The 24,050-nt window shown below is 39.5% G+C and overlaps 2 protein-coding genes across 15 annotated transcripts in view; one reads left to right on the top strand and one right to left on the bottom strand.

The window, feature by feature from the left end:
* LOC6535318 (uncharacterized protein CG43427) overlaps positions 1-24,050 on the bottom strand; it is a 52,140-nt gene that overhangs the window by 6,251 nt on the left and 21,839 nt on the right. For 10 of the 13 annotated variants that reach the window (XM_015191567.3, XM_015191571.3, XM_015191566.3 and 7 more), the window contains 6 exons: positions 20,484-20,538; positions 7,995-8,300; positions 7,264-7,470; positions 5,190-5,332; positions 4,777-4,933; positions 2,975-4,216 (listed from right to left, as the gene is read on the bottom strand). In XM_015191567.3, the coding sequence (XP_015047053.1) occupies positions 2,975-4,216; positions 4,777-4,933; positions 5,190-5,332; positions 7,264-7,470; positions 7,995-8,105 (1,860 nt within the window). In that variant the 5' untranslated portion in view covers positions 8,106-8,300; positions 20,484-20,538. Of the gene's footprint in view, positions 1-2,974; positions 4,217-4,776; positions 4,934-5,189; positions 5,333-7,263; positions 7,471-7,994; positions 8,301-20,483; positions 20,539-24,050 lie in introns of those variants that run through there. The other 3 variants (XM_039376570.2, XM_015191572.3, XM_015191564.3) reach the window with 2 other exon arrangements.
* LOC6535316 lies at positions 11,552-15,067 on the top strand. 2 transcript variants are annotated; one of them, XM_002095936.4, is made up of 3 exons: positions 13,596-14,433; positions 14,489-14,806; positions 14,868-15,067. In XM_002095936.4, exons 1-3 carry the CDS (start codon positions 14,365-14,367, stop codon positions 15,030-15,032), a joined length of 552 nt encoding a protein of 183 aa, XP_002095972.1. In that variant the 5' UTR covers positions 13,596-14,364; the 3' UTR covers positions 15,033-15,067. The 2 variants fall into 2 exon arrangements, 1 of the variants encoding a protein (XP_002095972.1); XR_005561748.2 differs by lacking the exons at positions 13,596-14,433; positions 14,489-14,806 and adding an exon at positions 11,552-12,681.

Here is a 24,050-nt window from a genome sequence, read left to right as displayed (position 1 = left end):
TGATATTCTACACCGCAACTGAACTAACCTGCCAAGCAGTGAAAGCAGTTGAATTTCTAGCAACACGTACATATAATTAAAAGCGGCGTGTAGAAAAATGAATTTAAGTTCGCAATACTGCAGTTTTATCGGCTTGATATAGATTTTAGTTAAAATTTATTAATAAAATAGAACATCAATTATATTTCGATTGTATTATTAATTTTTATAGTTATTTAATTTATTGGGTATGCTTTTGCGGTTTAAATCCTCTTTGTGTATTAGCGCGAAAAGTATACGATCTTCCTTTTATTTTGGTGTGTACGTTTGTGTATAAAATATATAACCATAAAACATATGTTTGACAACTGTTTATATAAAATCAAATTTTCTATTCATATTTAATTTTTGGGTTTAGTATAGTATGTAATTAAATAAAGAAAAAATGTAACTTACGTAGCTTGAGCCCATAACTAAAAGTAAATAAGAACTGAATAATGTCAAAAAGAACGGAAACCGTAGTAAAAATAAATTCGATTAAAATTATCATTCGTTGATTATTATTTTGATTGTAAAATGTTCAAGTACTAATTCGATAAACCTATGTTAATCTGAGAGAGCCATTTATGTCAATGAATAGCTTGGCTATTTTCTAAGCTTCTCTAATGTCGCAAAAGCACTGGAGAGATCACGTACCACTCCGATATCTGGGGAATTCTAAACACCCAATCTTGTAGGTCTGGCGATGTTGGTGACTTTGACACCAGTGTTAAATCTCGAGTTTCAAGATTTCGTCGTCTAGCAAATCGCTTATTTCCTGGGTCAGCGCCTGTTCTGTGGTATTTTCCTCTAAAATCTCATTTGTAGTGATCTTTTTGCGAATCTCAATGTTGACAGGAGCAGGTGACTTGGGCAGAGGAGGTGGCACTAGCTCGACCTCCAGCTCATTTGTCAAATAAAATTTTGAATTGTCTACCCGAATAAACTCATCCGCATTGACCACATCTACGCCACTTTTGGTGCTGGTGAGCACCACTTTTTTCTCAAGGGTCTCATTCAGGGTGGGATGATGCTGCTGGTCTTCCTGGTGCCCAAAGTTTCTACGCAGGAAATCAAATATGTTCTTGGCTTTCTTCTCCTTAGCTGGTGATGCATGTTGCTGAGTCTGTTCCTCTGTCTTGGGGGAACTGGGTGGGGAAATCTCCATGACCTTAATCTTTGTTTCCACCACATGAGTGCGCGCTATTACCGGCTGCTGAACACTTTCCGAGAGGTGTGAGGGTGTAGTTGGTGCATAACCCGCTCTACTTATTGAATCAGTTCCAGATGCCGTAATACAGCAAGGTTTGGGTATGGGAATCTTCGATCTGCGACCTAGGAGAGGCGTCGACGGTTTCTCCACCGACTCCGGCATCGAAGTCTTCATCATCTGACTGCTAGCTTTACGCTCCTCTGCAATGATCTGCTCGCAAGTTTTAATCAAAGCCTTCGAGTGAGCTGCCCTGACATTGCTAATGGGTGAGCTTGGTCTGTTTGTGTATCTATCACACTTTTTCACCTCCTCCTCACTGATGTCCTGGAAGCCAGTGGCCGGTACTGGACCCTTCCTCTCATCAATGCTTTCGCATATAGGCTCCTCAGCTGGTGCCAAGCAGTCTAGTAGGCCTGTACACAGGGCAATGTCTTCCTGGGTGGGTAAGCCGTCTAGCTCCTTTAGTGCTTCGGAATTATCTATGCCATCACATTTGTTCACCAGATCCTTGGTCACAATCTGGACACCAATATTCGGCCGGGGTGATTTGGTCAAATCGATCTTATCACAGTGCATCTCCTTTACAGCAAACTGCTCTATTCTTCTACGGTCTTCTTCTGCCAGTTGGATATTCGTTGGTGCTTTTCTATCCAGGAATTGCTGACACAAAGCCACATCCACCAAAGGCGAGGTGGGTCGTGACGAAGCTAGCTTGAACAAGCTGGATTCATTTGGAAAACAGGCTTTCAAGGAAGGCATTTCGCTGGGCGAAGATGTTTGCATGTACAGTGAGTCGTTGGGTGCTAGGGGATCAAGACTTTCGTTTGCCTGGGCGCCTATTTTGCTAGGGGGCGTGTGTACAATTGCCTTGGTTTGACCAACAACTGGGGCATAATCCCCGGAGCTGCGATCAACCTCGTCAAGCTGAACTCGTTTCGGCTGCATTGGAGAAGAGGATGATGTGATCTGGGTAATGCGATCGGTAGGCAAAGGTTTCTGCGACGAAATGGATGATGTAATCGAATTGCAATCGATCTGGCTAAAGCAATTAGTAAGGGCTTTCACAGTATTTGGTTTAGGCAGCTCGTCGGGTTCAACGATGGTCATAGGAGGACTGCACATTACCACTTTTGGCGAAGGAATCGCTTCTTTAAAAGGATGCTCAGTCCTTACAGTTTTCTTCGGGACAGCTGGTGGCGTGGGCGGCTTATCCAGTTGCCGTGAATTAAAAATCTCCACACGCCCATTGATACTAAAATGGGGGGGTAAAAGCCCAGAGTTGGGGGGCAAACTTTGAGGATTTATTTGTCCCTTAGGGTTGAACGCTAACCTCAATGCCTTGGGCGACATGGGGGGCTTGCCTAGTGGCCGCGGTACCTGGGTGGAAATCGAAGTAGACGGTACTGGTGTAGGTATTGGTATGGGAGAATTACTTGGTTGCTTGGTAAAGTCAATAATCTGCGTAAGCTGACCTGACGGGGTAACCAACTCACAGACCTCTTTCAGATCGTCGTCGTTTTGAAAGGTTTCCTTGAACATTTTAAGCAAATTGCGATGATGGACCATTTCATTGGAGGGCTTTCTACGCAAGTTACAATTGGGAAAAGAGGATACCGAATTTGGAGAGGATGTGGGATTGAGAGTGGGGCCAGATTTGGACACCGACACCGCTGAAGCAGCTACTACATCAACATCACAAGGACTTATCTTAGCGGGATCGATAAAATTGTTAGTATAACTTACACTAAATTCCATATCCCGCAATGGAGGAGCAGCCGCTAGATTGACCGCCTGTGCTGGAACCTGAGCGGCTGTCGGTTGTTGGATTCTTTGTTGGACCGACGGAAGAGCTGGAGATGGTGGCAATGGCGAGGGATACAGATCAGTTAGCTCATCGAACTCCGCTTCAATTTGGTTGACCGCATTGGCTGCCTCCTCTAACTGGCGCTCCTCGAGGGCCAAGGCGACGATGGCTGCGTTGAGTTGCTGTTGCTGGTGCAGTTCATCAGTTGTGTCCTCCTGAATGCCGCTATCATTATTGGTGTCTGCCACCGGCGGTTCCTCTATAATTAGGGCAGGAGGAGCTGACGAAGATGCACAAAAAGTGGTTTGGCTTTGTGGAGTATGCTTATTTTTCAGTTGCTGCTGCTGGCGCATACGCTCCTCTTCTCCCCTCATGATCTCCAGTTGTCTGGCATCGATTAGGGCAACCAACGGTGGCTTCTTCTGCTCCTCTTTGACAACGGACTTCTGTAGGCTATTCAAACGCAGCTTAAGAGGCGGCACCGGCACATCCACACTCTTGCTGGAACTGAACGCCTTTCGCTGCTGTTCCAAACTCTGCATGCGATCTCGAATACTGGAGATGTCACCAGAAAGACGCCTCACCTCCGATGCAGTGGGAGCTGCATTTCCATTGGTAAAACCATCTCGAAGAAGATTTGAGGCAGCAGGAGCACCTCCGTTAGAGACTTCCGCCTTGGCCTGCTCGAAGATCTCCTTGCGTTTGGATATGTCCACCTTGGGCACGTCCACCTTTTGCTTCTCTACACCCTCCTGCGTGTCACTTGGCGATGTCACCTCAAAACCACTTAATCGATCCTCAATTTTAGAGCCTCGCCTTGTGGGATAAGCAACGGGTTCTCCAATCCTCTTGCCGTTGGCATTTTCATTGTCATTGCTGTTGGCCAGATGAACTCTTTGCTTGTAGTCCTGGATGGCTCCCTCGTAGGTGTATTCACAGAGATCCGGAGAACTAGCTCGCGCAGTACTGGCGGACGTGTCGTATCCTGACGAGGAGATGTATTCCCGCCCCGCTGATTTGGAGGAACCCGGCTGGCCAACAGCCACTCTGTTCCTGTGGTTCCCATTGCTGCCGTTGCGGTTTATGTGATTCAGCTGCTCGTCCACGTTTTGGACAGTTTCTCCAGCAACTCCAGAGCTAGATGCTCCAATCGCAATATCCAGCTCCGCCGCATGGTCGCTCTGTGGAGGTAAAACATTTAGAATTTGTACAGAAAATATAGGAAGGTTTATAATGGAAGTTTATTTTTTCCACCTGACGACTAGTTGCACTAGACTTTCTTAAAGCTTTACAGCCTACACAGTCGTGGGCAATAAATGTAACATTCGCTATCCTACCCGCTTTAATCCATCTTCCTCGGTTATCTGATATTCAAGGCACTCTTTTAATATCCCAAGCACAGACAACAGTTTATGTGTCAACCAGTTACTAATTGCTTAAGGAATATCCTATGTTATATGCTGAGGTTTTGAAAATGTTTTGTACAAGCTCCATCGTTCGTAATCTTGTCCCTTCTAAAGCTGTCGATTTAATTGATAATTAATTCGAATTGTATTCTATTTGTGTTTTTAGCCCATGTCACATCACTTCGCTGGCCACACTTTTGCCACTAGAAACACTGAAAGCTAGAGCTTCAGTTGCAGGCAAAATACAAATGAGATATAATTGTTACTATAATCAGGCCAGGCGACAGGGAATACGGGGGGAAACACCCCGATGTGCATCGTTGGTTGCAACTCACCATAACACTGTTATTATCATAGTCCTCGGACAGGCTGCTCTTTCCGCTAGCACTGCTGGTCCCGATCCCCAGATCACTCAGGTCGTTTGTTTCATTCTCGTTGTATACGGCCAGAGAAGCCAGCTTTGCACGTCCTCGAGATCCGCCTCTTCCAGCCCTGTGAGGATATTTATTTTTTAATAGAGTTATATGTTCAGGACGTATGTCACAGGTCTTGAAAGTTAATTTGTATGGTTTAAGGCAACTTTGTAAATAGTTATTTCAATAAACTAAAAGATTACGTTTTAACAAAAAATGTGCAATTTTCAAAACAAAATTTTTGATTGGTCTAAGAAACACTGCAATGTCTATATCACTTGGAAACGTGGTAGGAATTTTGTGGGGAACTGTTCGGTACTGGGACTTGTACTTGCCTCTCCTCCAACATTTCGGTGAATGTTTTCGATTTTCGGCGCAAGCGATCATGCTCCTCCAGTTCGAGTTTCTTTGTTTCCACCGCTCGATCGATGATGTGTTCGACACGTTTTCGTCTTGACGATTTCCAATTGTCAAGGTTCTGTTTGTGTATTTTCCATTTGTTATTAGTAGTTTGTCACCGGGTTGTTTTGTTGGCCATGTTTTGTTTTGAGCAGAAAGGTAGGGAAAGTTTGTAAAGAAAACGAAATGCGCAGACGTGTAAGTGTAAAATGTCATTGTGTTATTCGCACTGTGGAAATGAACGAGCTGGAGTAAGTATCTTTTGATGGCAATTAAAAAGTTTTGACGCGGCTGCGGAACTACGTGACAAAGGTGAAATGTTTCCAAGCCGAGAGTAACTTCGGTCAGTTTCATGGAAGTCGCTACCGCAGTAAAGAATTTATGTTCCATTATGATTATGGTTTTTTTATGAATCAGAGAGATGTGTCGCTGTTCAGATTACGCAGATTTCTTACTCTACGCCTAAAAAACTTGATCTGTTTGGCAAATAATCTTCATATTATATTATCAGGTCATTAAGCAAAAATCCGTTCTTTTGTTTCCTAGATTGACTAACAGTTTAAAGCTTCCGGTCAATTGCGATGGTCTCGATAGATCTGCAGTTCTGATTACTAAATTTAAATTTAAAAGATTTTCGCTACAGACGATTATAGAGCAATTTATACATGAATGCCACTAAGCGGTATTTGATCTTTCTTTCCAAGCTGTGTTGGTCGCCCAGTTCGAAAACACCGTACGCATTTTAATGGATTTCTTCTCTTTTTTATTTGGCGCACATCCGTAACCCAAAGTCTCGTCTGGGAACCTATAAAATTTCGGAAAACCTTATGCCCATGGATCATTGATCAACCGCCAAAAGGCATTTTAAGGCACTTTAAATGGCTTATTAGTTAAGTACAGTCACGTCAAAAGACAACTCTTTGCCGGGGTTATGTCAGCAACAAATTTGCATGTAACACACAACATTGGGCAAAGAAAATAGAAGTGGACAAGCGCAGGTGACGAGAAAAAACTATCAACAAAATGTAATAGTGATTATGCAATGCTATATTTTTTTGTCCGCTAACGGGCGACGTACATTGAAAACTGGAGCGACCATAACGAGCCGTGTGCAATATACCAGCCCAAGTGATTTTGCTTTAGTTTACCGGGGCGATAGGTTTCCAACAGCCAGCCACAAAGCACCAACAACAAAACAAAAAAAGAGAAAGACAAGTTTGGAAGCCGATTCTTGAATTCGGTTTTAGATTAATTTTGTAGATTAGGTAAGATAAATAATTTTAGACGACCTGATGAGTTTTATAGAGGAATTTCCTAAAAAAATACTGTACTAACAGTTTACATAATACTAATACCCTCTCTAATAATGTCGCTGGAATATAAAAGGTCTAAACAGTTGTAGTCTAGCCTTTTTTCAAATCATCAGTGCTTAAATTCACGACTCTTTCATCCGGTAGCCGTACTTTGCTAGATTTGTTGAAAAATATGTAACAGGTAAAATGAAGCGTTTCCGTCCATATAAAGCATAAATATTCTTGACCAGTATCAAAAGCCGGGACGATCTGTCCATGTCCGTCTGTCCGCCCGATGCACAACTCGATCTCATGAACTATATCAGCGTGTGAAGTTTCCAGAGAATCTGTTTCCATATATTGTCATGACCACTGTAACGCCCACAACTGACACGCCCACATTTTTTTGTTAGTCTTGAAAATTTTGTTTTGCTTTGTTTATTAGCATTATTATTAGCTACGCCCACTCTAACGCCCACAAAAAGACTGTCAGTGCTAAAATTTCTCCTTCGCCTTCCACTAGCTGAGTAACGGGTACTAGATAGTCGGGGAACTCGACTAAAGCGTTCACTTTCTTTTTCATTATTCTATTATTTCAATTTCCATCAATATGCCAGAAAAATGTTGAAATTTCTTATTCCCACTTTTACTAGCTAAGTAACGGGTATCTGATAGTCGGGTAACTCGGCTATTGTTTGTATATGTGATATGGACTTACGTTCTGCCACTCCTCTGGCTCCTCCTTCTTCACCTCCTTAAGCTTCTTGACCTCCTCTGCCTTCTTCAGCTGCTCCTGCGCGGTCTGATAAAGATTGCAGGGCTTAATCTGGACGAACTGCATCGGATTCTTCGAAGGAGCGGGAGGCGTAGGCCGCGTCACTCTCTGCTTGGTGACGTACGGTGTGGGATCCGGCGAGGTTACGGACTATATTTAACAACAAGTGCAGTAAATGCAATATTATTTATAATAAGCACGAGTTGGTTCAATTGTGCGTGATTAAGGGGGCATGTCTGCGGACAGATGTCCAGGGTGAGGTGTCATTGAAACTGTTTTCATTAAGGCAGTAGGCTTTATGGCTATAGTTTTTGATCTTAAATTTCATTGAATTGCTTATTAAGCTGTCTTCCTTGACCATTTTTCAGTATTTAGTTGCATAAAGCATTCAGCATATGTTATATGCTTATATCGGGAAAAATTTCGAGATTCTTCTATTCTTTGCTTTTAGTTTTGTTCTAACGAACCCAATAAATTCTTTATGTGTTTCTTCTTTTTTATTTCCGACTGCTTTTTACACTAATATACAAAAAAGTTTGAGAATTGAACTATTTTTGGAGCGATCTTATTCACTCTTAATTATTTAGTTATAAGAAAGAAAAATGTTTAAAAGGGAAATGGAATTCATCCACAACCCATATGGTGGGCAGGTTTACGTTCAAGAAAAAACTTACCAATTTTTTTCCGAAACCATTTGCGTCCCCACCATTTGTGGACGATGTGGCCGATGTAGACATGAGTTCTTCCCTGCCCTCCAGCACGACCTCCTGATCAGTAGCCTCCATTTGGAGGTCCTTGATGATGTATCGTGTCTGCGGATATCTGTCGTTGTCTTTGGTGACTAATCTCTGCTCATATGACAGCGAACTACTACGCGGGTTTATTGGACTCTGATCAATGGCTCACCATGTCCCCGAATTCGATTTAAATGCCATCCACGCACATCGGGAGAGATTTTCGGATGTGGCCAAATTTATTAGCTGAAAGAAAAATGGAACATATTGTGTATAAAAACAAGATAAAAGCAAGATTGCTGTCTGAAATTGGAGGCGTCATCTATGAACCATTACCCCGGTACGGGCATTTAAAGTTGGCAGGTGTCACCATTAGCTGAGCTCATTCCTTGGTGGATCTGCACAAAAACTTACAAGCATTTCCTCAAACGACGCAGCAAGATAACTTAAAAATGCTCGAAAAGTACAGTGCGAATTTTAATTAACAGTCATCAAAGTGCAATTGATTCCCCGACCGCCCCTCTGTCTAAATGGATGACGCTCTGGCCTCGGACCCACACGTTGGTATGCGGGCCAATCTTAGAACTTTTATCACAGCAATCATCGTGCCCCAGCTTATATCTCACATACACCAGCCCAGTAGTCATCCGCATAGTTCTACCCTCTATTAACTCCAAAAGACCCGGTATTTGAAAAACTTTTTGCTACGCTTTTCATTCCGTCCTACTAATTATTAACTATTAGTTTTCTTAATTTTCGCGCCATGTAAACGAACTTGTTTATAAATGCAGCCTAGTATTTCTTGAGTTTTCTTAAAATGTTTCTTCAAAAGGTTCGAAAAGATCGGTCTTTTGTCATCGAGAACAGTTACTGGGTCTGTATATGTATTGCTTATGAGCAAAACATATTGCGTACACTCAAGGTTTACAGTTTTGTGGAGAGCAAACAAATCAAAGCTGACGCCGATAATTAAATAATGCCCCATTAGTCAAATATGTTAAAAATATTTTCCATCATCTGGAATTGTATGTACATATATGATGAAAGCTTTCATTTGCATATTAAAAATGTTCAGCAAGTACAATATGCCTACTTCAGCACCCCGGACTTGCAGACAGACACTTGAGGTGGAGCATTCAACTTAGAAGACTTCACACAAGACACGGCTCACATAATAGTCAAGAAGAAAACACACGCCAACGGCACGAGGCTATACAATCATATAATCTTAAAATAATCATATAATGATTAAGTGCAAGTGCTACAAAGACGAACATAACTTAAAGCAAAACTAAACCATTTTCGCAATTGGCGGTGGGTTGGTATTAACCAAAAGCAACTGCAACATTAAACACAGGACAGAACAAGAGAGAACGCTATAGTCGAGTTCCCCGACTATCTGATACCCGTTACTCAGCTAGTGGAAGAGAGAAGGAGAGTCTTAAACGCAGTTTTTGGCGGTTTGTAGGCGTTATAGTGGGCGTGGCAGAAAGTTTTTTGGCAAATCGATAGAAATTTACAAGACCAATACAAAAATGACAAAATATCAAAACATTTTTCAAAAGTGTGGGCGTAGCAGCTTTGGGCGGTTTGAGGGCGTTAGAGTGGGCGTGGCAACATGAATCGACAAACTTGCGCTGCTTCTATGACCCTGGAGTCTGTATGCTTAATCTCAACTTTCTAGCTTTTGTAGTTCCTGAGATCTCGACGTTCATACGGACGGACAGACGGACGGACAGACGGACATGGCCAGATCGACTCGGCTATTGATCCTGATCAAGAATATATATACTTTATATGGTCGGAAACGCTTCCTTCTGCCTGTTACATACTTTCCAACGAATCTAGTATACCCTTTTACTCTACGAGTAACGGGTATAATAAAAACCTTTTGCAAAAGAATTATACTGTAAACTAAACAAGAGAAAACGCTATAGTCGAGTTCCCCGACTATCTGATACCCGTTACTCAGCTAGTGGAAGTGCGAAGGAAAGACTTCAACTCGGACAGTTTTTGGCGGTTTGTGGGCGTTAGAGTGGGCGTGGCAACATGGGTCAAAATACTTGCGCTGCGTGCATGTCTATGGAGTCTGCATGCTTAATCTAAACTTTCCAGTTCCTTAGATCTCGACGTTCATACGGACGGACGGACAGACGGACATGGCCAGATTGACTGGTCCTGATCAAGAATATATATACTTTATATGGTCGGAAAGAACTTTCTGCCTGTTACATACTTTTTACCGAATTTAGTATACCCTTTTACTCTACGAGTAACGTGTATAATAATTTAAATTTACCAGAAGAAACATGCCAACTTTTGCGATTGCTGCTTTGCTTGCCAGTGTCGACGAATAAACAATACTTATTAGGTCAACAAAATGGCAATTAGATAAATATGGTTACAAAAAAATCAGCATTAAATCGCATCATAGTGACGCCAACTGAGGCACAAGGCGGCCCTTTTTTTCGCCAATTGATTAAAAGTGAAAGAATAAATTATCAATGGCGTCAAGTGAAAGAGTGGGTGTTTATAGGGAGGGAATATTTGTGTTTAAGCATTAAAAAACACCAATAAGTATTTTTCATGACAAAAAAAAGGTACTGATATATTTATTTTGCTAAAAATGATTAGCTACTCCGATTCGGAGCGGTTCAGTTCTAATTAGAACGAATCCTAATAGATGAAACCAGTATAAGTAGTAATATTTAATATAACAAAGAGAGAATTAAAATATGATGTTTTTTCCCGTTCAATATCAAATAGTTTACGTAATTCGTTAACTCTGTTTAGAAGCATAACCTCCTCCCTTGAGATTATTCGGAATCACCAAAATCCCAGGCACTCAATCATGGCGACCATCCTTTTGCTTATTGTTTACCAACAACTAATGCAAAAACAAACTGAGCTGTGAGGCGATCATTTTCTATTTATACCCGTTACACGTAGAGTAAAAGGGTATACTAGATTCGTTGAAGAGTATGTAACAGGCAGAAGGAAGCGTTTCCGACCATATAAAGTATATATATTCTTGATCAGGATCAATAGCCGAGTCGATCTGGCCATGTCCGTCTGTCTGTCCGTATGAACGTCGAGATCTCAGGAACTACAAAAGCTAGAAAGTTGAGATTAAGCATACAGACCGACCAGAGATATAGAAGCAGCGCAAGTTTGTCGATCATGTTGCCACGCCCACTCTAACGCCCACACTTTTGAAAAATGTTTTAATATTTTTTCATTTTTGTATTTGTCTTGTAAGTTTCTATCGATTTGCCAAAAAACTTTCTGCCACGCCCACTATAACGCCTACAAACCGTCCAAAGCTGCCACGTCCACACTTTTAAAAAATGTTTTGATATTTTTTCATTTTTGTATTGGTCTTGTAAATTTCTATCGATTTGCCAAAAAAACATTTTGCCACGCCCACGCTAACGCCCACAAACCGCCAAAAACTGTCAGTGTTGAAGACTCTTCTTCGCACTTCCACTAGCTGAGTAACGGGTATCAGATAGTCGGGGAACTCGACTATAGCGTTCTCTCTTGTTTTCTCTTAAAATACAACAAGCAACCAATAACCGGAACATTTCAACAGCAAAATATCTAATTAAATATTTATTAGAGATTTCGATCTAGAGACGGGCATGCTTTATCAGGCGGTAAAATCAAGATTTCGCAGCAATTTGTCTTAAAACAATGAAAAGGCTTGTGTTTATCTCTGGGAAAACAAATAATAACTGTGGTATTCTTCATAGTGGAAGCTACAAATGCAATCTTTGATATGCTTAACAAAAAAATCACATTTAAATGGAGCCCAAGACACTTTTGAGTATCGCGATTCGATAACAAAGCCAAATATAGAGCTCGTAGAGTTGATTTATAAAGTAGCTTAAACGTACGAAAATCGCTTTCCACTAACCCTAATGACATTCCAATTGTTGCGTGAAAAGAAGCCGTAAAAAGAAAAGAGATCGCTATAGTCGAGAAACTCAGATACCCGATGTTCAGCTAGGGATTTATTTTGAAATTTTTTTCAAATCAAAACGTTTTTGTACATTGTGAGCAGTAGAGTGGGCGTGGTTAAATGACGTTTAATCGAGTCCACTAGCTGAGTAACGGGTATCAGATAGTCGGGGAACTCGACCATAGCGTTCTCTCTTGTTTTTTGAGCAGTATCACTAGCCAAGTCGATCCTGCCTATTATCTGAGTAAAGGGTATCTGTTAGACGTGTTTTTCGATTAAATTTATTGAAATAATATTCAAGAGTGGTAACACGTGTGACGTCTCGAATGGGTTTTTGTTGTTGCTTTTCAATCATAGTAAGGACAATATCGGAATACAAGTACATCGAACAAAGCTGGGCAATTATCACGCTGCGGTGATCTGAGCGTAGATTTTAAAAGCACTCCCAGCGCGAACTGTGTGACAATTCGACACGCAAAATGTTCAGGTCATTAACATTTTTATATCGATAAGTCAGTTTCAATTTGTTTCTATTCGACTGTGATTTGTTGGATTCCGTCTGTCACCGACAAATATGGCTGTCCTTCTCTCGTGGCTGAAAATTGGAACATCATTAGGGAAACTGGGAGAAATAGGCAAATGAAAGGAAAATCAAAACATACACATGTATGTACATCCTTTAGATACGTTAAATTTTAGGCCAGCTGCCGTTTGCCGCTTAAAATAACATGTAAATTGTGTTGTGATGTAATTATATCTGTGATTAAAATATGTACTTTATTTCTTTGGCGTAAATTTTAAGCAGACAGTAATCAATCTTTGTACTTCGATTTGGAACGGTTCCAGTTTCTGGAAGAATCATATCTTCGTTGATATGCGGTTTCGACTAAACGCGGTCACTTTTCTTTTTGGCTGGATCCATTTCGCGTTTCACTTCCACAGTAATTTTATTTTGTTTCATTAAAAAAAGGCGGAGCTCCACAGCCATGGGACCCGCCCCAGAACAAAAAAGTTGCCAAGAACGTTTTTTGGCTAATGTTAAAATTTCATACATGGATAGCAGCTCTATGAATTGAGTTTGTACCAGGGCGTGACAGAATGCTTAATTTACGCAGTCAGCAGTTTACGTAGGGACGAAGGGTGCCACGGTCGTGAGCAACAAATGTAACTACCGACCGACCGGTAACGCCAGTATCCAATCTTAACAACAGCCGCTTACCTAATTAAAAAGCTTTCTTTTACTCAATCTGTTAATTTATTTAATTTAAGGCTAAACTAACGCTTTGTCAGTAGGTTTCACCCGGAACATACAAGTAGAAATATTTAGTAGAGACATAGACACAGTTTTTCGATTCATGTTGCCACGCCCACTCTATCGCCCACAAGCCGCCAAAAACTGCCACGCCCACACTTTTGAAAAATGTTTTGATATTTTTTCATTTTTGAATTGGTCTTGTAAATTTCTATCGATTTGCAAAAAAAACTTTTTGCCACGCCCACGCTAACGCCCACAAACCGCCAAAAACTGTCAGTGTTGAAGACTCTTCTTCGCACTTCCACTAGCTGAGTAACGGGTATCAGATAGTCGGGGAACTCGACTATAGCGTTCTCTCTTGTTTTCATTTTTATGTCATACAACAAAACCCAACGGTTTTGGAGCATGATTTATACTGCTGGAAAAAAAATTATTTTGGGGTCTAATGAATGTATGAATAGTTCCCAGTCCTCCTTTCATGCTATTACATTAAAACAGATGAGGTTTTCATTTTACTTTTCTTTGGTCTAGTAAAATTTTCTAATAAATTATCAGCAAAATATATTCATGTATTCATTTAGCACTGCAAAATAAATGTAGCCTTTTTGTTTTAAGCATACCAAATTAAAAAGCACTTATTATACCATTTTCCAAACTGTATAAGGTAATTTCAAAATGAATCTATGAATAATTGTTATAATTATTCAAGTATTAAATCAAGATAAAATGTTATAATGGAGTTTCTCGACTACTGGATACCCGATAGTCAGCTAGTGGCAGTGCAAGATCGAATTTCAAATTTTGTTTAAAAAATAATACAAAAATCAAATAATTTTGGAAAGAGGATATAAAATGGTTGCCTCTTCATAAAAAATGAGCAATGTACTCTACATGCTTATTTTTAACTTTTTAGCTTTTTCAATGATCCTGGTCAAGAAGATACATACTTCATAGGGTCGGAAAGGCTTCTTTCTACCTGTTAAATACGTTTCATCAAATTTAGTATACCTCTTAACTCTGCGACTACAAATTGCGGTATACAAATTGAGTCATTGGCAAAAACAGTGGTTGAGACTTGTCTAGTAGTCGACAAGATGGGCACCGTTTCAAACGTATTATATTTAGTCCTATATTTCCGTATTGCCCTCGAAATTGGTTCTATCGTAGGTAAATAAAAATAATACATAGTTTGAATACCAACAAATTTGTTTTCTTAAGAATGCTTCCAGATTTAAGTTTACCAACTTTATTTGCGATTCAGTGAATGAATCTTGGCTCTCCGTGCATCAGTGTCGTTTAAAGGCAATTCGAAGGGACACAACGACATTGAGTTTTAATGGAACTGTCCTAAAGACAGTCTCTAAGCTTCGAGTCCATGCTCAAATTTTCAAGCGGGCTAATGGCTTTAAGCCGTGGCTTTACAACATCACCTTTGATGGTTGTCGATTTTTGCGAAAACCCTATGAAGCGCCAGTCGTACTTGTTTTTAATCTGTTCAAATCATTTTCTAATTTCAATTTCACATGTCCCTATATGGTAAAATGCTCACTTTTTAACAATGCATATCAGAAAAATTAATTACGATTTTATATTACAGGGTCCAGTACATATAATGGGATTCCATCTTATGGGAGAACAGATTCCGGTGCCACTCCCAACTGGGGAATACTTAATACAGATAAAGTGGTATATTGGTAAGGTACTTTTCCTATCGACAGGCATATACTTTGCTTTTGAAGAGAACTTGTCATCTTATAAATAGTCTTCCAATAAATTTTCAATTTGTTATCCATGTAATTTAGTGTCTCTGGAGTCTGTATGCTTAATCTCAACTTTCTAGCTTTTGTAGTTCCTGAGATCTCGACATTCATATGGACGGGCAGACGGACATGGCCAGATCGACTCGGCTATTGAATATAATATAATATATATACTTTATATGGTCGGAAACGCTTCCTTCTGCCTGTTACATACTCTTCAACGAATCTAGTATACCCTTTAACTTTACGAATAACGGGTATAAATAGTAGTGTTTCACAGTACGGTTATGCTTTAACATAAGATAATCCGTGTTATTTTAATTATAAAAAGTGCACACGAAATTGCGAAACCCTTGATTTTAGGTAAGTCGATAGTACTAGAAACATTTCGAGATTGGTTCAAAAAAGGAACTTATGGAATGGTTTTAATTTAGTTGTCACTTTAAGGTTTAAAAAAAAACTATAATAAGTTGAATGATTAATACTACAGAGGAGACCCTGCAACCATGAGACCAGCCACAAGAATCAAAAGGAACTGCGTGGCCCAAAGAAAAAGAGCCAACTCGTAAGCCAGCTACCCATTTTAGAAATATGGAGCCAAAAGTGATGGCAAAAGGAACAAGAGTCCGACGAGCGCCCGCTTACAAAATAACATAGATACAGCTACATTTGAGTGATCTCTTTGGCCTCTAGCGTAAGCGGGAGTTCTCGAGGTCAGCCACTTTTGCTATGTGTCAGATTTTCGTATTCTCCATTCTCTGACTCTCTGGGGTCTGGACCAACATTTACTCTCGTTTTAGACCCGACTCTGTCCGGTTTTTCATTTTGCCCGCATTGCATTCGGACCGCATCTGGTGTGGCTGCTTTTGGTGTGTGGCTTTACTTTATTTACTTTACTGTTATGTATTTACTTTCCGCTAGTTAGGCAAGGCAGGCAATCTTCGACGGTGGTTCTTCTGAGCGCAATCGTCGTGTAGTAATACACTTGATCTTTTTGGGTGTGCACTGGCCAAAACCGTTTCATAACCAATTCGCCCACACATATCAAATTCAAGTATACATATAAATACGCTTGGAAATGCCAAAGTTTAATGCCAATCTGATTTTAAAACAAGAGAGAACGCTATAGTCGAGTTCCCCGACTATCTGATACCCGTTACTCAGCTGGTGTAAGTGCGAAGGCCAGTTTTAGGCGGTTTGTGGGCGTTAGAGTGGGCGTGGCAAAAAGTTTTTTTGCAAATCGATAGAAATTTACAAGACCAATACAAAAATGAAAAAATATTAAAACATTTTTCAAAAGGGTGGGCGTGGCAGTTTTGGTTTGTGGGCGTTAGAGTAGGCGTGGCAAAAAGTTTTTTTGCAAATCGATAGAAATTTACAAGACCAATACAAAAATGAAAAAATATTAAAACATTTTTCAAAAGGGTGGGCGTGGCAGTTTTGGGCGGTTTGTGGGCGTTAGAGTGGGCGTGGCAGCATGATTCGACAAACTTGCGCTGCTTCTATGTCCCTGGAGTCTGTATGCCTAATCTCTAGCTTTTGTAGTTCCTGAGATCTCGACGTTCATACGGACAGACGGACATGGCCAAATCGACTCGGCTATTGATCCTGATCAAGAATATATATACTTTATATGGTCGGAAACGCTTCCTTCTGCCTGTTACATACTTTTCAACGAATGTAGTATACCCTTTTACTCTACGAGTAACGGGTATAATAAATGATTTTTGTGTTCTCTTGATTGCCGAGTTATTACTACATTACACGTTTGGTTGTAGTCAAATATTGCAAGGTGTTGTGGGTTCCACGATTACCCAAGCAGTTTTTACCGCCTTTTGACATTATCAACAGAAAAACAAATTAGTGCAGGCTGAAATCAATAACGATTTTTGTTAATGTTTATTGGAGTATAAACAGTATCGTACTGTTTTTATTTTTAATGGAGGGTTGCAGGAGAGCTAACGACCCGACTATAAACAAAGAAGTTTCTACTTTGGCAAAGTTTGCGGTTTATGAAGTTTTATTGCTCTCTCAGTCCCATCTATATCAGTGATTTGGCACAATGTCAGACCTCTTAGTATCGACCTCGAGGATTGCCGGTGACCCAAATATTCGTAAGTCTTTGAAATAGACATAATACTGCAATGCTTCCAATGACGTCGAGTATTATTAGCTTTGTTTGCATTAAGAACACGTCTAAGATAATACCTTAAAAATTAATTAACTAATCGAATATAGAAGTTGCTTTATATGAAGTCTTGGTTGTTGATGCTGTAAAATAAACCAAAAGGTTATGGCCTCCGAAAACTTTGTGTTACACTTTGAAATGCATAGAAGGGAGGCTTTTGAGAACATTAGTATGCTGGAATAATCAGAGACGGATCTCGAAAGGAATAGCGTGCGAAAAGGGGGACAGGCAATCTTGGCCGGGGATAAGACAATAGGCGTAAAGCGTCAACCGATGATAAGTGTCTATTAATATCCGGCAGGAGGCAGGGACGAAGAGGAACCACAGCCCAAAGTAGTAGAAAAACAAAGCCAGCCTAGGGGACCGAGACCTCCGATGCCAGGAAAAAGGATAAGGAACCATAATGACAACATGACATACAAAGTTTTGTCAAAGCCCAGACAGGCAAACACTGTTGCGGATGATGGCAAGGTTGATGATGAGCTTCCCTCACAAACATAAGTGGCCAGTGCGGCTGGATGCGGGCTTCATCAACTAACGGATTGGGACGGATTTTGTCATCATTTTACATTTCTTACGTTTTTGCTCAGCACGTTATATTGAAACTAATTGAGAGCTTGCATTGCAACATGCACGAAAAGTATTCGAGGCGAAAAGCTTTCCATGCACTCTGAGAAAGTCATGGCTTATGTTGGTATGGTAAATTCATGTTTGTGAATTCAAACTGACTGTTGGAATCTGAATTCAAAATCGTTAATCTAATCTAATGGAGTGGTGCCGATTTTCGAAGAAAATTATTTATTGCATACTATAATATTTTAATTTATTATTAATAATTTATAATTTAAAATTATTAATATTTTATTATTAATAATTTATAATTTAAAATTATTTATATTTTTTAATATGTCCTAGTATCCCTTATACCAGTAAAAAAATGTACATAATAGCCCGATGATGATGATGAGGGCGGGCTTTCGTTGCAGAGTTGAGAACCATGACTAGGTATAACAACTAGCTACCAACAAGCAACTACACATTGAAATCTCGGATCCATGAAGAAGTGGAGTAGGACAACATTGGCGAGTTCAGCGTGCGATCTTCGGCTCGACTCTGTGTACTAAACTGGTAGCACATTTCCTTCTTTCATTGTGTTTTGTTTGTTTGCCAGTCCCGGGTTGAGTCATCTCCAAGTCGGCAGCCAACTGCCTGTGTTTTGCATTACGCCAAGTTCGATGACTAAGCGTAGTCGATTTCTGATTCTCCCTTCTCGGCCGGCCGGCATAATTTTAATGTGACCGCGCCCTGAGCTTGATTGCTGACCCGCTAGAACTTGTCCAAGTTGTCATGGCTGCCAAACCTCCTAGTGTGGGACGCACTTGAACTTGGTCGTAGGTTCGGTCAGCGTTTGGGTGGTAGTTCCTCCTAAATTCTACACTAAATTTTTTTGTTTATTATTTATTAAGTGAAGAAATCTTACACTTAATAAATTGTTGGAATTGGATAGCTCTTTTCGAAAATTGAAACTGGAGTGGCAGTTTATAGACGGTTTGTGGGCGTTAGAGTAGGCGAGGCTAAAGTTGGAAACAAACTTGCACTGCGTCTCTGGAATCTGCCTACTTAATCTCAACCTTCTAGCTTTTATAGTACCTAAAATCTCGATGTTTATATGGAGGGAAGGAAAGGAGCACATGGCCTCATCGACTCGGCTAGTGATCCTCAATAAGATTATTGAATATTCTTTATTTGGTGGGAAACGCTTCCTAATTAAGATAAAAGAAGTACAATCTTTCGTTTTCGTTTAATTTTTATTATTTTATTGTTATTATTAATATTTATTTATTTTATTTTATTTTATTTTATTTATTATTATTTTTCAAGAAATCTAGTATACCCTTTTATTCTACGAGTAACGGATAAAAAATTAAGATACAATAAGTACAATCTTTCGGTTTTCGTTTATTATTTATTATTTAAAGCTCATACTTGTAAAGAACTGATTTCATTTACACATACAAATCATAGAAATCACAAAAGTATATATAAATAGTACCAATAAATTGGCAATATTAATTGCCAGAAGTTTGCATGGTAATGTTATTTCATAATTATATTTTTGCTGTGTAGGGAATGTGTAGAAACAGGAGCTCGTCTGGGAAAAGGGGGAGCCGGTAGCTACAGAGTTATTTTTAAATGAAACTCACACACTGAACTGTACCAAAGCCAGAAGCTAGTGTATCTAGCAATGCGTTTGAATCTCTTCGCGATTGGCTCTGGCAGCTAGCACTCTATATTTTTGTCCCTTTATAAGTTTCTCTCCAAATGGGATGACTGTCATTTTGATCTCGCCTGTCTTTTATCTAGTTGCAGTTGGTGTGTTTTGTACTTTCTAGCTGATAAATTCCGCTGCCTACAGTGTGCGCCTATCTTTACACATGTAACTATACAGTTTTGTCGAAAGCAGACAAGTCTCGAGTTTAGTTCAGCCAGTGACTTAGCACAGCTTGCATGTCAAATTTGTTTTACTATATTCACCGATTTCACTGCTGATCTATTACTATCTGTATTTGGTAGGTAACCCAGCTCCCGCATAGTTCACAGCAGCATATCAGTTGATTTAACGTTAGTCAGGTTAGTGATCCGCCGGGTAAGAGAGCAAACTCCCCCGTTTATGTTTATGTCTTTTAATAAGCGACGCTTGGCTAACATTTGTGTGCGATTGAGAAGATGTCCGTTACTGTTTATACCCCGTAGAATTAAAGGGTATACTAGATTCGTTGAAAAGTATGTAACACGTAAAAGGAAGCGCTTTAGACTATATGAAAAATATATATTATTAATCAGGATCAATAGCGGAGTCGATCCGGCCATGTCCGTCTATCCGTCCGTCCCTCCGTCCGTATAAACGTCGAAGTCTCAGGAACTATTAAATATAGAAAGAAATTAGGCATGCAGCTTTCGGAGGCATAAACCTTTGCTACAAAACATTTTGGCCATGCCTCTAGCGCCCACAAGCTATCCATACACTAAACTTTTGAAATTTTTTTTTATTTGTTATTAATATTTTTTTCTTTTTTTTTTCTATTAATTATTAATTCTATTAATAAGTAAAAGAGATTGTTAAATTTTCTCGTTAGCACTTCCACCAGCTGAGTAAGGGGTACCTGAGAGTCGAGGAACTCGACTATATCGTTCGCTCTTGTTTTGTTATATATGTATGTACCTATAAATATACATCAATATGTACATATGTGGGGAAGCTTACCCTTTAAAATTCCCTTTCTGTGTGAGATATTGGTCGATAATTTACTCGTTGGTATCTAGAAAAACAATTATATAAGTATACATTATAGAAAACATTATTTTGAAGTTATAAAGATTCAGAGATGGGGTGTAAGTAGAATTTTACTTGCTAATGGAAGTAATCAGAATTTTTATGAGGGTCATAAAATGTTTTTAATGGGTTGCTCATTAAACAATGATCGTCCAAAACTTCAAATAATAATTTTAAACCCTTTACAAAGAAAATATTTGTTTACAAACCAAATCTTAACTGGACAAGTCTTAACAAGTTTTTATTTCTTTATTAATTAAAATTTCTTTTTCGCAATCACACTAGTTGAGTAACGGGTATCTGATAGTCGGGAAACACGACTATAGCGTTCTCTCTTGTTCAAAAGTGTGGACGTGGCAGCTTTGGGCGATTTGTGGGCGTTAGAGTGGACGTGACTAATTGGGTTAACCAAATTGCGCTGCGTCTATGCCTCTGGAGTCTACATGCTGAATCTCGACCTTGTAGCTTTTATAGTTCCTGCGATCTCCACGCTCATACGGACGGACAGACAGACGGACGGACATATATTTCTATATATTTCTCTTATATAGCTTTTGTGGCGATTTAAAAAATGATTTCAAATTTGACAAATTAAATACAGTAAGTTAAATTTACTTATTTGGTACGCTTTATTCAAATATATGTCCGTCCGTCCGTCGGATTTTCAATAGTACCTCGTCAAAAGGAGTTTTTGTTTGAATGATTTTTATATTTGGCAGATTTGTGTCACATTATCGGATTATTTTTGTTTTTATTACTCATACGCCCCCTTGGCATTGAACTAAACGCCACGCAATAAGAGAGGCACGGAAAAATATATTTCATTCATTTGCCAAAATATATATATGGTTCTTCTCGTATAGGCCAGCCTCGGCCAGACTCGGCGTGGCTTCTTTCTTCTCCATTCTCTGGTCTGAGTAAACCGTTTCGAACTTTTCGTTTCTATTTGAGTTTAATTAATACATTTTGTTTATGTTTTCCCCTACGCATGAATTGTTTACGGCACTGAAATGCTGAGGCGCAATTCTTAATAAGTCTTTTCATACACGCCACAGTAAGGCACATTGCACATTTAATCCAATTGAAAACGGGGAGCCAATGTTTACTTTTCAAGAAAAAAACAAAAGAGAACGCTATAGTCGAGTTCCCCGACTATCTGATACCCGTTACTCAGCTGGTGGAAGTGCGATGGAGAGTCTTAAACACTGAGAGTTTTTGGCCATTTGTGGGCGTTAGGGTGGGCGTGGCAAAAAGTTTTTTTGCAAATCGATAGAAATTTACAATACTAATACAAAAATGAAAAAATATTAAAACATTTTTCAATAATGAGTAAGAGTGGGCGTGGCAACATGAATCGACAAACTTGCGCTGTTTCTATGTCTTGGAAATCTGTATGCTTAATCTCAACTTTCTAGCTTTTGTAGTTCCTGAGATCTCGACGTTCATACGGACAGACAGACGGACGGACAGGCGGACATGGCCAGATCGACTCGGCTATGGATCCTGATCAAGAATATATATACTTTATATGGTCGAAAACGCTTCCTTCTGCCTGTTACATACTTGTCAACGAATCTAGTATACCCTTTTACTCTACAAGTAAAGGGTATAAAAATGTAACAAAATTATTCGGGTAAAATATAAATCCGCGTAAAAGTCAGTCATTTCTGCAACCCGTTTAAACTCAGACTTATTTTACCAAATTCAAAGGCTAACTACTTGTCATTCATTCACTTGGCCAAATAATTTAGGTGTTTTGATAATTTATGAACATGCATAATAAGCCAGGCAAGGTCTATTCAGGATAGTAATTCTCCAGTCTACTTTTTATATTCACCCGAATACTGATCACAATTAGCATTTTTTATTAAATTTCGCAGGGGGCTCAGATTTGTTCGACTGGAAATAACTGGTTATGCTGAGGTACCGACTCAGGCACATTAACTTTATTGCATAATAAAAGACCAAATCCTATGCAAATTATACGCTGTAAAAGCCATAGCAATTCCGCAATGTTCTCGTGCGACATGAATCAGACTGCTTGTTTTATTGGCTTAGCAATCAATGAATGCGGATTGTTTTGGTTGACAGTACACAGCGGCAGCGTATTATGAGCAAAAGTTTTTGCGGTATTTTGTCATCTTCTAAGCATTTCAATGGTTTATTTAATTTTAGCTAGAAGGCACAATTTGCAGGCAGGAACAATACGGCGATGACATAAGCGAGCTTTTTAAATGGTGATTTTTGATTAAAAAGAAATCACGATGTGGCAACCCTTTATTTTTGTATTTTTCTAGTTCTCTGCCTTTGCCGCTGTCTTGTTGCTTTTGTGGCCTTGGCACTAAAAGAAGAAGGCAACATTATTCTTGTTTCGTTATTGATGTATTTTCTGCATTATATTGCAAAATGCAAAACAATTGAAAAGCGCGCACACACGGCAAAAATGATAATTGGAGGCAAGGCACAATTGTTGTTTGCAATTGCAACACTCGAATCGCACGCACAGGTTATGCGCATTTTTAGCTTTGTTTGCTGTTAATTTTCCCTTAATTACACTTTTTTAATTTTATACCTGTTACTCGTAGAGTAAAAGAGTATACTAGATTCGTTAAAAAGTATGTAACAGGCAGAAGGAAGCGTTTCCGACCATATAAAGTATACATATATATTTTTGATCAGGATCAATAGCCGAGTCGATCTGGTCATGTCCGTCTGTCCGTTTGTCGGCCTGTCTGTCCGTCCATATGAACGTCGAGATCTCAGAAACTATAAAAGCTAGAGAGTTGAGATTAAGCGACATAGACGCAACGCAAGTTTGTCAAGTTGCAACGCCCTATCTAACGCCCACAAACCGCCCAAAACTGCCACGCCCACACTTTTAAAAAATGTTCTGAGTTTTTTTCACGTTTTTGTTCGTCTTGTAAATTTAACTATATTTACCAAAAATCTTTTTACACGCCCACTTCAACGCCCACTTTAACTGCCAAAAACGGTCAGTGTTGAAATTTCCCTTCGCACTTTCACTAGCTTTGAAACGAGTATCAGATGGTCGGGGAACTCGACTATAGCGATCTCTCTTGTTTTTGTAATTTCCTGCATTCAGTAATCCAGCCATTTATTGAAATTCGTAATCTCTGCTTTGAGTAAGTTTTATTTATTGCGTATTTAGCGAAATATTGGAATAATTTAAATTTTTGTTTTTGTTTTCTTTGGCCGAAATAATGAAGAAATTATTAATGGTGTTAATGTATAAATAAACCAGAAGTTTGAATTTTACCACTCCCAGTGGAAAATATCAGCTCAGTTCTGAGTGTGGCTCAGACTCGAGTGTGGGCCTATCAGCTAATAGGCAAATACATATATGGTCAGTGTCACCATAGTAAACCGTGTTTACGGCTCTCCTCTCTTCGATGACTTTGCAACTTGCAACAGGTCCGATAAGTCGAATGCTGCAACATTGTTGCTGTTGTGATGATGTTATTGTTATTGTCTTTTCTG

This window comes from Drosophila yakuba, chromosome 3R, assembly GCF_016746365.2.
Source record: "Drosophila yakuba strain Tai18E2 chromosome 3R, Prin_Dyak_Tai18E2_2.1, whole genome shotgun sequence".
NCBI lineage: Eukaryota > Metazoa > Arthropoda > Insecta > Diptera > Drosophilidae > Drosophila > Drosophila yakuba.
The sequence above is the reverse complement of the archived record's forward strand: the minus strand, read 5'-3'. Positions and strand labels throughout refer to the sequence as shown.